Source organism: Cololabis saira, chromosome 24, assembly GCF_033807715.1.
Source record: "Cololabis saira isolate AMF1-May2022 chromosome 24, fColSai1.1, whole genome shotgun sequence".
NCBI classification, from domain to species: Eukaryota; Metazoa; Chordata; class Actinopteri; order Beloniformes; family Belonidae; genus Cololabis; species Cololabis saira.
In genome coordinates this window covers 11305199-11318421 of record NC_084610.1, presented here as the reverse complement: position 1 = coordinate 11318421, position 13223 = coordinate 11305199, and the positions used below count along the sequence as shown (strand labels likewise).

The window sequence follows — 13223 nt, the reverse complement described above, 5'->3', positions numbered from 1 at the left end:
ATTGTGCTTGTTGAGCCGGCCCCTCTGCCGGCGGCAGCCTGGGGATTAGGATACAGTCGGCCAGAGGAACGCAGCAGGATGACACACTGAATAATGAGGTAAAATGCAATATTTATTTACATGTCACGTTACGTGTTCAAATTTACTGAAGCGGAAGCACTGTTTCTTTGCTGAAATAGTGTTGCGAGGACTCGTGACAGCACAGAACATCAAAGTGCCGTGTGTTTTCATATTCCAATGCACTTTGTGCCTCATTTCATCTGAACAGAGGCTTCAAAATGGATAGATCTTCTGGGGATTTTTGCCAAAAGTTGTTTCTGCGTTCAAAGGCGAGTGCAGGGTGTGACAGACATTTTCACACTTGGGTGGAGACGCTCTGACGGCCGCTCTCTCACTTATCAAACTGTAGGAACTGCATTTTCCTCCTCTTTCAAGCTCTGTTGTTCTGACATAAAAGTTCTGGGAATTCACTGTGAGGCTTTCGTGCAAAGGTGTGCACTTCAGTTTAAAGGATGATGGCTCGTGAAAATTCATAAATACATTTGTGTCCCAACGTCCCACAAGATGGAGCACTGTAAAAGCTAAATGGCACGTTTAATCCAACATATAACAGACATCAAATATCAATGGATTATTTTTTTCCTTTTTCTTTTTGAAAAACATTATGGTTCAAAAGTTAGTACCCTTCTTTTAACCCAGTGTTTTATGTAAAATGTCATACAGATCATGTGACGTTAGGTCTTGGTTTTAAGGAAATGCATCCTCAGACAAACAGCAAATACTTTAGTCACTGCAGGCAAACCAAAGTACTACCGTGGTCCCATAGTCAACCTTTAGCAACAATATCTCAAAGTACTAATTTCCTTGAGTCTCTGTGGCCCATTCATGTTTACAATATTGCTTGAGGTCATTGAGGTTTTTGGGTATTTGCTTGTGTACTACTTGGTGTTTTATTTGGGTTGAGGTTTACACTTTGACTGTAAATGTATGTAAATTTTTCTGCTGTGTTTTGGATTGTTTTGGTGTTGCATGACCTGGTTTTGTAGGTTTTTATATTTGCCTCTACAATACTCTGGTATAAGGAACTCCTGATTGACTCCACCGTGGTCTCATCTGTCCACAGGACATTGGTCCAGAAGTCTTGTGGTTTGTCCCTTTTCCTTTTGTTTTGTGAAACTCCAGTCGGACAGAAGCTTCATTCAGGTCTCTTCTCATTATCCTGTCATGGACTTGAACATTCAACATAACCAGTTACATCTGGGATGAAGCTCATGGGATGTTCTGTTTCTGCAGAACACGTCTGATCTTGAGGAAAGATTGCTGGGGCATCCACTCCTGGAAAGATTGGCACGTGTCTTAAACCCTTTTCTTTCTCACCGTAGACCATTGAACTCCACATTATTTGGACCCTTTCTGGGTTATTTGCTTGTCTAAGAAAATTGCCTAGGTATTTCCCTCGGGGCATTGACATAGTGAGAATTCCCACGTGTGATTATTGTGAATGGCAACCGGATTTACTATAATGGAGTCATTATGAGGGAAGTCTTTCAGGTATAAAGATGGTCAGGGGTTCACCACTTTGTGATGGACTGTTTAACAGCTTCAGTATAAAAATTCTGATGTTTTAAATTAAATTGTTCAGAATCTGCTATACAGATTGTTGTTAATATATTCAGAAAACCAGGATAAATGCCTGTGAGGTAAAAGCTGGAAACGTGGCTTTCAGGCAACATTGCATAAGAAAATAGAAACGTTGTTGTAGAAATCATTGCTGAGGTTTCAAAACATCTGCAAGTGCAATTAGACCGAGTTTAATTATGTACATGAACGCAAGTTAAAATAAATGTATCAATAAAAAGGAGAAGATGATCTGGGCTAATCAGTTCAAGGGGTGTTTTTTTTTTTTTTGTTATTTTCATTCACATAGCAATACTGAAATAATCTAACAGTGAGCCCGGGGTTAAAAAAAGAAATGTATTCTGCCTTTGCATATTGGCTAATAAATGGACTTTGCTTTTGGTTTAATTGTGAAAATGTGGGTTATTTCCAACATGAGTTATAATAACTATAAAAAAGTTCATGCAGTCGAATATTACCTCCTTGACACAAGATGATACTAAATATGAATAATAATAATAAACTATTTGTAGAGCAAATTTCTAAACAATGTTACAAAGTGCTTAACAAAGCAACAAATTCCACTCAGTTCAACTGTAAAGGTACTCAAAAAGTAGAATTCAACTCCAAGTTAGTCCAATTCATATAAACCCCAAAACATAACGACAACAATAATTGCCAATCTCAGAAAACCAACATATTGCACTAAACTGCTACTTTGATACAATCGCCCATCTTGAGCAAGCACAAGGCGACTGTCAAAAGCAAAATGTTCCTGAATAGGAAGAAACCTGCGGCAGAACCAGATTCAGGAAAAGCGACCTGCCTCGACCGGTCGGGGGTTAAGACGACAGGAAAAGTGATAATGTGAAATGTATAGTATTTTTTATTTTTTTTGTAGTAAGGGAATGAAATTCAGGACAAGATTTTAGAGTATCCTACTGGAGCACATAACAAAGATGTCTAAACTGAGCCAGAAACATAACGTAACGTTTGAGTTTAAAACCATGACCTTTTGATGGCACCATTCCCACAACACCATTTGAATTTGCATTTGGCCTGGAGTACAACATCCATACACAGCATGTAGGAGCTCGTTCACATCCCACACTCATATCTTTTCCCTATCATGTACCATCAGAGTAAACTCATCTTCATTTCTCTGTATCCAAGCGTTGAACTGGACTTTCTCTTTTTAAATGAAGAAATAAGGGAGTCAACGTCATCATAGAGGATCGTCCATATCTGCTGAAAACGATGCCAGTAGGAAAGATGCTCAACAGTCTGCGATTTCAGCCAAATCTTAATAATTGATCATGCCGTATAACATTAGACACGCAGGATCTGCAGCCGTATACAAATCAGGAGTCATATCTGAGAAGAGGTTGCTATAGATAGCCCTGGCAAAGAATGGGTGCCAGGTGGCATCTCAAAGGGTTGCAAATGGAGCCGGCTTCCACTGAATAAGAGGCGCATCATCAACCCTAATTCAACTTTTCATCTCAGACAGTTTTATATACAACATTATAAATCATCACCTGCTGTTTTGTCCTGTCTTCAGAAGCGAGACTGAATTAATTCAGTTTTTCTTTTGCGTGTAATTGATGCTACAGGGAATCTGTTGAGCAGTAACTTGTATTTTATAACACTAAAGCCCTTTCTGCTTGAACACAGGTTTTCTTTTTCAATGTATTTTGAATATTTGGGCCATGGTTGAGACATTTAAAAATTTCATTTTCATTGTTGTCATGTCAAAAGGATACCGAGAGATTTTGGCTGCCCACACCAGATTACACACCGCTGTCTCCTTGGTTTAATTTGAGAATAGGCCGTAATCTCCCTTTGTTGACTAGACACTGGCAAATTTATAAAGTGCTGTTCGTAACCTTTTTAACATGGTTTTTCTTTTTTACACACTTGCATAAATGCACATATGCCCTCTGACTATACTGAGTTAACGGGTCAGATTGAGCTAAAGACGTCATTACACGAAGTTTAAACAAGACCAAAAAACAGCTTAACAAATAGAATCAGTATCAGAAAAATGTCCTACAGTGATGGCCTAGCTTTGAAACACGAGAGTTGATTATTTATTTATTTTTTTTGCTTGCCTTTACTTTGACCACTCTTGCTTGCAGCTACTACTTCATTACACATTAAAGATGTATTTCTTTAAAAGATTAGAATTATTTCAGATCAATCTCTGCTTGCGCTTCAATTCTACCTTTCCTCCATCCGTCCACAATAGATATCTGAAATATTTTGAAATACACATTGTGTTCTGTGTTTGTCAAACACCAGCAAGTTCTTTATGGATTGATGCTAATGCTAACACTGCTAATGCCAAGTTGTTGCTGCCATGTGAAAGAAACTTAGCGTTTAATTTCAAACCAACCAACAACACGTGTAATATATAAAACCCCAACCTCTCAATACACAGTTCAACAAATGAATTTTTTTTTTCCCCAAAATGCCTGCTTGCTGGATAGCACTGGATTTAAAAATGGCGTATAACACACGCGAGGCTACCGTAAAACTTAAAATTATGGCCCATTCCCAATTTGCTGCTGGTCCCAATTATCCGCCGGGTGTAGCAAAATATTTTTTTATATTAAATGCCCGTCGCAAATAAAGGCCGGGTCAAACTTTGTTTTTCTGGTGGCCAAAAAAATATTCTACCGTATGCAAATATACCCTACCTACCTAAACGCAAACGAATAACCTTGAACGAGCTGAAAAGTGAGTGACTATTTATTTAATTTAGAGTGACCTCACTGATGATGTGTTATGAAGTTGAGCGGCTTATGTATCAAAGAGAAAGGCATGCATTCCACCACCATGGACAGCAACACGGCTTCTCACAAGAAATATGATGTTTGGATGACACGACACACAATTAATAAAGGCAGGTCCCTAATAAACGCCTGTTGATTTGAGTGATTTATGCAAATAAACGTCCGGGCCTTTATTTGGTGTTTTACGATAATCATGTTCCAGTTTACAGAGGTTTCCCTAGAATTTCATGAACTAACGAACACATGATCACACGAGTGCACAGAGGCAAACAGAAACAAGCAGCAAAACCCGTCGAGCCCTTCGGATCCCTCAGTTCCACATTAACGAATGTAGAAATGCTGCCAGTGGACCTGAAACCACTTGCCTATAACTACAGATAAATACTGACGTCAACAAGAAATGTGTATATGTTACGGTTAATGTAGAAAAAAGGCTATTTTGCAAAGTACATACATTTTTAAGCTCATGGTGCGCGGACATCACATTTTTAATCATCTTTCCAGTCTCGATGCTCCGGTCAGCTCGAGACAATTGTCTCAAGCTGACCGGAGCATGCCGTGGCAATTATAGCAATTATTCTGAGTCCAAATCCCATGCACTATATTCCTCAAATGAGTATTCCAAAACGAATAATGCAAACTACAGATCACGTCATTGGCACCCCAGAATAGAGCTTTGCCACCGAGGTGTCAAAGCGCAGTGGAATGCGCTCTGAATTTGAGCACATCACCTATACCAGCCTTATAGGTCTGGGAAATGTACTTGCAAATATCCAGTGTGACAGTCTTTGTGAGGAAAGCTCTATTCCCACCTTCTCTTTGCACCTCCAAAACAGACAAACAGTTGTTGCGTCTCTCTCATGGAAGGTGCGCTCCTAAACCCGAATTGCGCAAAACCCGAATTGCGCAAAACCCGAAGCGCGCCCATGATGAGATGAAGTCTCTCCTCCTCCTCCATTTGCACAAATTGATTAAACCAAAACAAACTAAGCAAACTTAATTCATTTGGTAGATAGAGTCCAGTTACTACACTACAGAATAGCCTACAGTTCAGTTGAATGGATGAAATTCGCGCTTCAAACCAGTCACTTACAGTCGCCAATCAGTGCAGTTGGTGCGTAGCAGCCAATGGAAGAAGCCCATATGCTGCACATGCTTGTTGTTGACAAGGCTGTTTATGGCTGTTGAAGAAGCCTAACGTTACACTCCCCGAAAAAGTGTCTGGTCTGACACATCCACAGCATTAACCGGCTACTGCCGTTTTTCTACATTAGCCGTCCTGACGGCTATTTTGCACATTAGCCGGCTATTTTGCAAAATAGCCGTTTGGCCGGCTATTTTACATATTCAGCGCCCTGCCGGTTATTTTGCACATTAGCTGGCTATTTTGCAAAATAGACGTTTTTCTACATTAACCGTAACATATATATCAATCTAGCGAGTCTACAGACTGCTGGATCAGAAAGGTGAACACTCCGATGTAGGGCTGCACGATTAATCGTTAAAAAATCGATCTCATTTTTTTTTTTAAAGATGGCTGCATAAAAAAAGGACTAGGCCTATGTTCTAGGTTGTTGTAGTCCTGTCATGGTCAACTATCATGTTGTCATGTTTGTTATATTTTGTTAATGATTGTGGATTACATTTGGAGAAACATCTACCTTTCTCATCACCTGACACATATTGCACATAAATATTGTTAAAATTGTTATTGTTAAAATTATTTAAAGACAAGAGAGATGTTTATTGTTTTTATGTTCAATGTCAGCTGTTACAGCAAAAAGCAGCCAGAGGAATAATTTGTTGCCTCAGAACTACAGGATCTGTTACAAGTCCCCTTTCTGAAAGGGTGTTCAACTCAGGGAGGAACAAATATTGTTCAAAATTGTTATTATTGTTTAAATTATTCAAAGGTTTGTGTAAAGAAGACAAGAGATGTTTATTATTATATTTTTGTTCAGCTGTTGCAAAGGTAAAGTAATAAGTGCAATAAATTTTATATTGGAAAAAAATCGTGAGAGAATCGTGATCTCAATTCTAAGCAAAAAAATCGTGATTCTCATTTTGTCCAGAATCGTGCAGCCCTACTCCGATGGTTGGATATGTACGGTGATATGTTTGTTATCTATCTCTCAAGAGAGAGTGCAGTTGGAAGAAATAAGTGGAAGCAGTGACTGCATGTTTTCAACATATCACTGAGTCCAGAGTCTGTGGATTCATGGGAGTCTGTATATCTCTGGATGGACGCTCTGGTCCAACAATACAGCTAACTCCCTCCATGTATGTTGCATTCTATCGGATAGTACTCCATCACATGCAATTCATTTTTTAGTTAAAGCGATGAGGTGCTTTTATTGCCTACGCAAGGGATCTTGGGAAGGCACTTTGTTAAGAAGTTAAGCAAAGCTCAACTTTATGCAAATAAGGGAGTCCGGCGCGAGGCTCTCAGTTTGACGACCCTTCACTCCCTATCAGGACAGTGAGTTGATGAATGTAGCTTAGAGGAAGCTGGAGGAGGTTGTTGGTCCCTTCAAAACTATAAATCCAAGTGGGGATATTTGTGGTTGGTTACAGTTATAGTACACATAACTTGTCAATTCTGAGCTCTTTTAACCATTAAGTGTTTGATTGATTCATCCTGGGTCAAATCTTTCAATAAGAGTAAAAGTTTATTTTTCTGTGGTTTTTCTAAGGTGTGGAGTGTGTAAAGATTAATAAAATCAGGTTGATCTGAGTCACACCAAAAACTCAAATTGTAAGAATTCAGTATCTTCAATATTTACAATCAGAAATCTTAGGGGCACAAACAAAACTGATGCCAAATGCCAACCCTGTGGGAATCTATACCTGGGCTGCTCCTGTTGCTTATTAATTCAAATAAATCCCCATCCAAGGACCACTGTAGGAGGTGTAAAGGGGAATCCTAGGGATGACAGGGACCAGTAGGACACAGGCTTGAAAAGATGTAACTAAAGGCAGACAGTTAAAGGCTTGTCATCTGTCCAATGACACATTAATGAAATAAAGCAAAAATGGGTCAAACTGTATTGCTTTATACACGTATTTTAAGAAACAAAGGTCTGGATGTCCAGTGTCTAAGCAGCCTACAAGTGCTGGTCAATTGAAACTAGAAACTAGATTCTGCTCATGTTTCAAAACTTGTACTTCATTATGTTTAAAAAATGTATTTGTTCTTGTCTTCAGTTAGGAGCAGAGAGAAAAATAGGGCAAAAGTAGGAGTAGTAATTTATGCATGCAATCAGTGTAAGTACAACTGTAGACTTAGTTGGCAGACTACTGTTCCTGCATTGATCCAGCTGCATTGCCTGCACGTTGTGTGAGTGGGAGACATGCATGTATGTGTGTATTGCGTTGCATATATCTTGTCAAGATGTCTACAGGAGGTCATCCCAGCATTGTTCCCACACCGCTGGACTCTGTGGATGTGTGTGTGCTGGCGTCCATGCAGTTGTGAGTAAGCATGTGTGTGTGTGTGAATGGACTTTATCCTTGCTGGCCCAGATGCCCCGGCTAAATCCATCACCGGCGGTGCTGCACAGCGTTGCTAAGCTGGAACATTTGGCACCAAGTTAGGAATGAAAAAAAGGAACACACTGAGACATGCACATGTGCACACAGTTGCACAGAAAATTGGTTTGGGGATTTTTTTTTTAAAGGAAATTCACAGGAAGTTGATTTTTTTTTCTTTTTTTTTCGTTGCGCTGCACTGAGTTGCACTCAGGGAGCTGAGAAGGAGCCCTTTCTCCAACGTTTGAGCCTTTTGGCTTTGGTGGGGCTGGGGCGACCATCCCACTCTCGCCAACTGCTCATTCCACCGTTGTCCAGCCGCAGGGATGGAGCCATGCGACGACGATGACGAACTGGGAATATTAACAGCTTTCCAGTAAGTTCAGACGGCCGTTGACGTTTCTTATTTTCTCACTTTGGTCGTTCTTAGAGGTCAAAGATCCTTTTCAGCAGGTATTACCATCTCCAGCTCTTCCTCAAAGTTTGGGCCATTTTACTGTAGCTCCTTGATGGCAGGTTGAGGGACGGGGTTCCTTAAAGGTTTTAATTGCTCATGGGGGGCTCTGGGTGCCACCTGACTTTGAGCTACATATTCTTTACACACACTACTGTCATGTTTCAGGCTGAGTCAGCTTCTGAGTCTTTGACCGCCTTTCTGATAATACTTATGTTTTTCATCCGAATCATATTATTAAATGTATCAGACATGGAGCCAGTATGAAAAGCGATTATAGTTTTTTTTTTTTTTTTTTTTTTTTTTTGTTTGTTTAAAAAGAAAAAAAAACATATGATTGGCTGATCTAGTGACTTATTTATTTAGGTCAAGTGCTTCAAGTCCTGATTCACTGATGTAGGATGGCCCAAATACTATTTTTATTTTTTTAAGGCCTATGATAAAAACCAAGCAAATATTTTAATAAAAATGAAAGCACTTGTACTAAATACAACAAAAACCCAGAACAGCAAGTACCTCTTGTTGGACGTTTCAGTCATAATACAGTAAAAGTGTATGTCGTGTGAAATGGGCCGGGGCTCTTTAATGTTGCTGTCACGGAGACCGGAGCAGTTTGGTCCGAGCTTGCAGCTTGTTTAACTTCTCAAGCAGGTAAAGGTATCAGATATGATGGGCAACAGGTGAGTGAGTGCTGTGTTAATATTATTTAATGATAAAAAAAAAAAACATTTTGCAGTTCAGCTGTTTTTTAAACTTTGAAACCGGATGAATAGACCGAATGTCCAACTAGCTGTAGATTCAGGCCCAGTACTGTTTGTTTCGAGTTATCTTATCCTAGAAATCGATGGAATACGATTTTTTTTCTATAAACATTATTGTTTTAAGCTTTACTGTCCTTTACTGAAAGTGTCATGACAGGAAATGAAGTCCGCTAGGAGGAACGGACAGTGATTGTCAATCATTGTGCCTGATCTAAGCTGGCAGATAGGTGTCATCCCAGGCGGATGTTTCCCAGCAGCCCTCTCACTCACTGAATTGACGGCACGTGAGGAGGAAGTTACATAAGGCTGAGGTGGCTCCAAGCGAAGCAGAGACCCAGGACCTTGTAATTACTGAACACACTTAGAGATTACACTATGGATTGGAGGGGTTTAGCTTGCTGGCTGCTGAGAAGTGGAGATGTGTGTGTGCATGGGTGTGCATGGGTGTGTGTGTGTGCGCATGGGTGTGTGTGTGTGCATGGGTGGATGGTTGGAAGGATAGTCACATAAAATAAGATTTTTTTTTCCCACAAGCATTTTAATACACATGGCTTAACTGACCGTGCATATACTGTACATAAACACCGGCTGTATACATTAAGTGTGTGTGTGTGTCTGTAAGATTCAAATGTTGGCCGGCATCACTTAACACAGTGAGCAGCGGAGGCTGAAGAAGGGATTTAATTGTTATCTCTTCAACAGCCAGACAGAGTGTTTGCTCTGATTGTCATTTGCAGTGAAAATCCACATATAAGTCACCAACACGTTTAGAGCATGTGACTTCCGGCGTTCCTCGGCTGAATAAATCCACTTCCTTCTGTTTGCTTGGATCATGACAACACACAGCAGCGATGCACATCCAGGGCTCTGGAGTAGTTCGATTTAAGTTTTTAGTTGCTTTAAAAGAATAAGAAATGTAAAAATCACATTTTGGGAGCACAAGAGTGGATTGTGAGGGCGATAGCGACCGCCTGGAGCATGAGGAACATGAAAAGCTTCTTCCACATTTTAAGTTGCCAGTATCGGGTCACCTTGGCCTCCCTGCCACCGACGGTCCGCGTCAAACCAACGCATAGTTAAATCTTTAAGGAAATGCAGTGCGACAGCGGTGGTTAAAGCGCTGGGTTTCCACAAACCACAGATAAATGTCACCAACCCAGCGTAGAAGCATAAATCATGGTTTAAGTGAAAAATGAAGCATAAAGCACTTTATGTATGATTTATGCTTCGTTGGGCAGTGGAGAAAATGGTCAGATGGGAGAAAAACCCAATTTAGTATACTGAAAAGAAGATTTTCTTTTTTTTTTTAAACATTTTAAGCAAGGCACTATTATGCTACTCTGTTGAGCTTTTGAGTTATTGCATTTTTTTGTGCAGCTCATCTCTTTTTTTTTTGAATAAATGTTTAATTTTAAGAGGAGTCACATTCTTGACACTGTTAAAATTTAAGCAGTTGTCATCTGTAGTGCTCTTTTGTGTTATAAAAAAATTATTAATATTATTATTGAAATATTTGAGATAACAATCTTACTTTTTTCCATGAATTTTCAATATTTATGCATGAAAGTGTATTTGAAATCGCTAACAAAGATGGATTTGTTCATGAAAAAAGATGCAGAGCTTATGCTGATGTGTTCAAGACGGTGCGTGAAAGCCAACGTTCCCATTCCTTCCACACGTAAACCCGCGCAGCTGCTGGTCAGATTGAGGGAACGTGCCAGAATCCCAACATCATTGTTGAAGGATTACAGCATCAAGGTGATGGGTCATCGGCCAGGAGACATGTGGCCCAGAAAGAAGACAAATTAAATTTGATTCAGACTTGGCTCTGCTGTCACTCAGTGAGGCCGCCAGACGGGGAGGCAGGGACGGTCTTGTCTTGATCTTTTCCTGCTGCTCCTGGTTTTCCAACCTCAGATAATGCAAATACGTGGATGTTGACTCAGCAGCTGCAGAAACGGTGAACTCAAACACTGTACTTTAGTTTCTGTTGCTCCTCAGAGGGGTTGGCTGTTGTCTTAAGGGCTTATGAAGAAGCAAAACATTGCACGTTCAGGGAAATAGTTTCAATCCAAAGTGCATTAAATGCTGAAAATACACTCCATCAGGGGAGTCAGACTCCCCTTCATCCCAGACTAGAAATGTATCCACTTTTTGTATTGAATTACATAAATCTACATTTACTGTACCTATTAATAATAGATATATATTCATTCCTTTTATAAAGATGCGGCAAAGACTTGACAGATAAAACGCTTAAAATGAGTAGCATGTCTCTCTTTAAGTTGGTTTCTAAAGTCTAACACTCCACCACAAAAGTGTTAATGATCATGGGGGTCAGATAGAATGATGTGGAGGGTCCGATTTGGCTCGTGGGCCTCAAGTGTGACACTGGATGAAGAACATATGACACCCTTTCACATCTAAGGTCTATCTGTCAGGGTTCAGCAAAGATTGGACATCTTGCGGAGATGCTATTTACACGACTAAAATCAATACGAATTGTTGTCCTTTTATTTCTGAACCAAAGGACAACAATGCTCCTAAAAAGTTGTTGACACAAACTGCCTCATGGAACAACAGCATTTGTGTGAGTCAAGAGTAAAGACATAAAGCAACACAGAGCAGTGCTAATATTTTCATGTCCCAGGTTCATAAGTCCTATTAAGTCCCAGCTGAGATAACAATAGCCCCCCCCCCCCCCCCCCCCCCCCCAACGAATGAAAAGCGAGACATGGTAGAATACAGCTTTAAGTGAGCAGATTCCTGCTTGTTTCTTACTTAATGTTAGAACTATTGGGGTAGATGTGGAATCTCATGAATCCAACCGAAAAGTCAGCGCTCAGATGTGCTCAGTTTCTATAGACCCTTTTTCAGCCTACGTCACATAATGTTGCGCGCTCATCTTGGCAACAGAAGTGGCGTTGTTCTCCAGCAGTTCTGACTGAAAGCAAGCATTTGACAAACTGTTCCCAGCATCAACATGTCTGGTTGTTGCGTATACGGTTGTACGAATCGCTATTCCACCGGCGGACTAAAGTTTTATAGGATTCAGACAGGATCACGACCATTTCAGAGCAACCGGTGCTCCTGCGGTGGCTCGTACCTTCAGGGACAGCAGGACATCGAAGTCTCTGGCCCACAGGAACTTGAGGAAGAAGCGGTCGGAGAAGCCGGCAGGGTCCCCGGACCCGGGAGGGTTCCCGGGGAACCCCGCTCATGACCCTCTCAGTCCGGGTTCGAGGCTCCGCGGTGAGGGGGGAGGGACCGCCCCGGGACGACAACCCATTTGGCCACTTGCTAACGTCTTCAACCCACTCATTAATAGAACACGGATCTGGAAGTCGGACACCATTTGTCAAAGTCAACTTGTTAAGGTAACATTCGTGATCTTTAGTTGATAATCCCCTTGCAGAGCTTGACACGCTGTTCATCTCCGCCGTACTTCCGTTGCCAAAATGCGCGCGCATACGCTCTACGTCATCATTGTTTACAAACAGAAAAAGGGTCTATAATGCTCCCAGTCGGACCTGAGGTTACACTGAGGATAGACGGTGGTGCTATTGTGTCTGGTGGAACCCAAAGGTCAGCTTGGGACACCTATTGGTGTGTAACTGGAATAACTACAGGAATTGGTTGGTCGGCTCTAGGAAGTTACACCCCGCTGCCCAAACTGTATAAGTGGCAAAGAGGGTGGATGTAATAACAGACAAATGCCCTTGTAACCTGTAATTCTTTGACGGTACATAACCAGGATATAATCTATGGTAATCAGAGCCCTTGTTCATTTCTTGACTGTGAATATTCCTCTGAGCTTGAGGTTTCTCTCTCAGAAATATTTTTGGCAATCTCCTTTTCTTTCATTTGTTCTGCAGTTTTAATCTCGTCAGACTTGTACATAACAAGGAAATTGGATTGGGAGGCATTATAAGATAATAATAAGATTTGAATATGGTGATATTCAGTGATTTGCTTTTTTTATGTGAATGAAATGAGATACTCTGGCTCCTTTGTTACAAACCAAATCTAATTCTTCTATTCTCCGGCAAGGACAGGAAAGTTATTTCT

The 13223-nt window shown here is 40.6% G+C and overlaps 1 protein-coding gene across 4 annotated transcripts in view; it reads left to right on the top strand.

The window, feature by feature from the left end:
- The window catches only part of LOC133425070 (FERM and PDZ domain-containing protein 4-like), a 94039-nt gene that overhangs the window by 1638 nt on the left and 79178 nt on the right, over positions 1-13223 (top strand). For 2 of the 4 annotated variants that reach the window (XM_061715735.1, XM_061715736.1), the window contains exon 1: positions 39-98. The exons of 1 other annotated variant lie outside the window; for it this stretch is intronic. In XM_061715735.1, coding sequence (XP_061571719.1) covers positions 94-98 — 5 coding nt within the window. In that variant the 5' untranslated portion in view covers positions 39-93. Of the gene's footprint in view, positions 1-38; positions 99-8193; positions 8317-13223 lie in introns of those variants that run through there. One more of the 4 variants, XM_061715733.1, reaches the window with a different exon arrangement.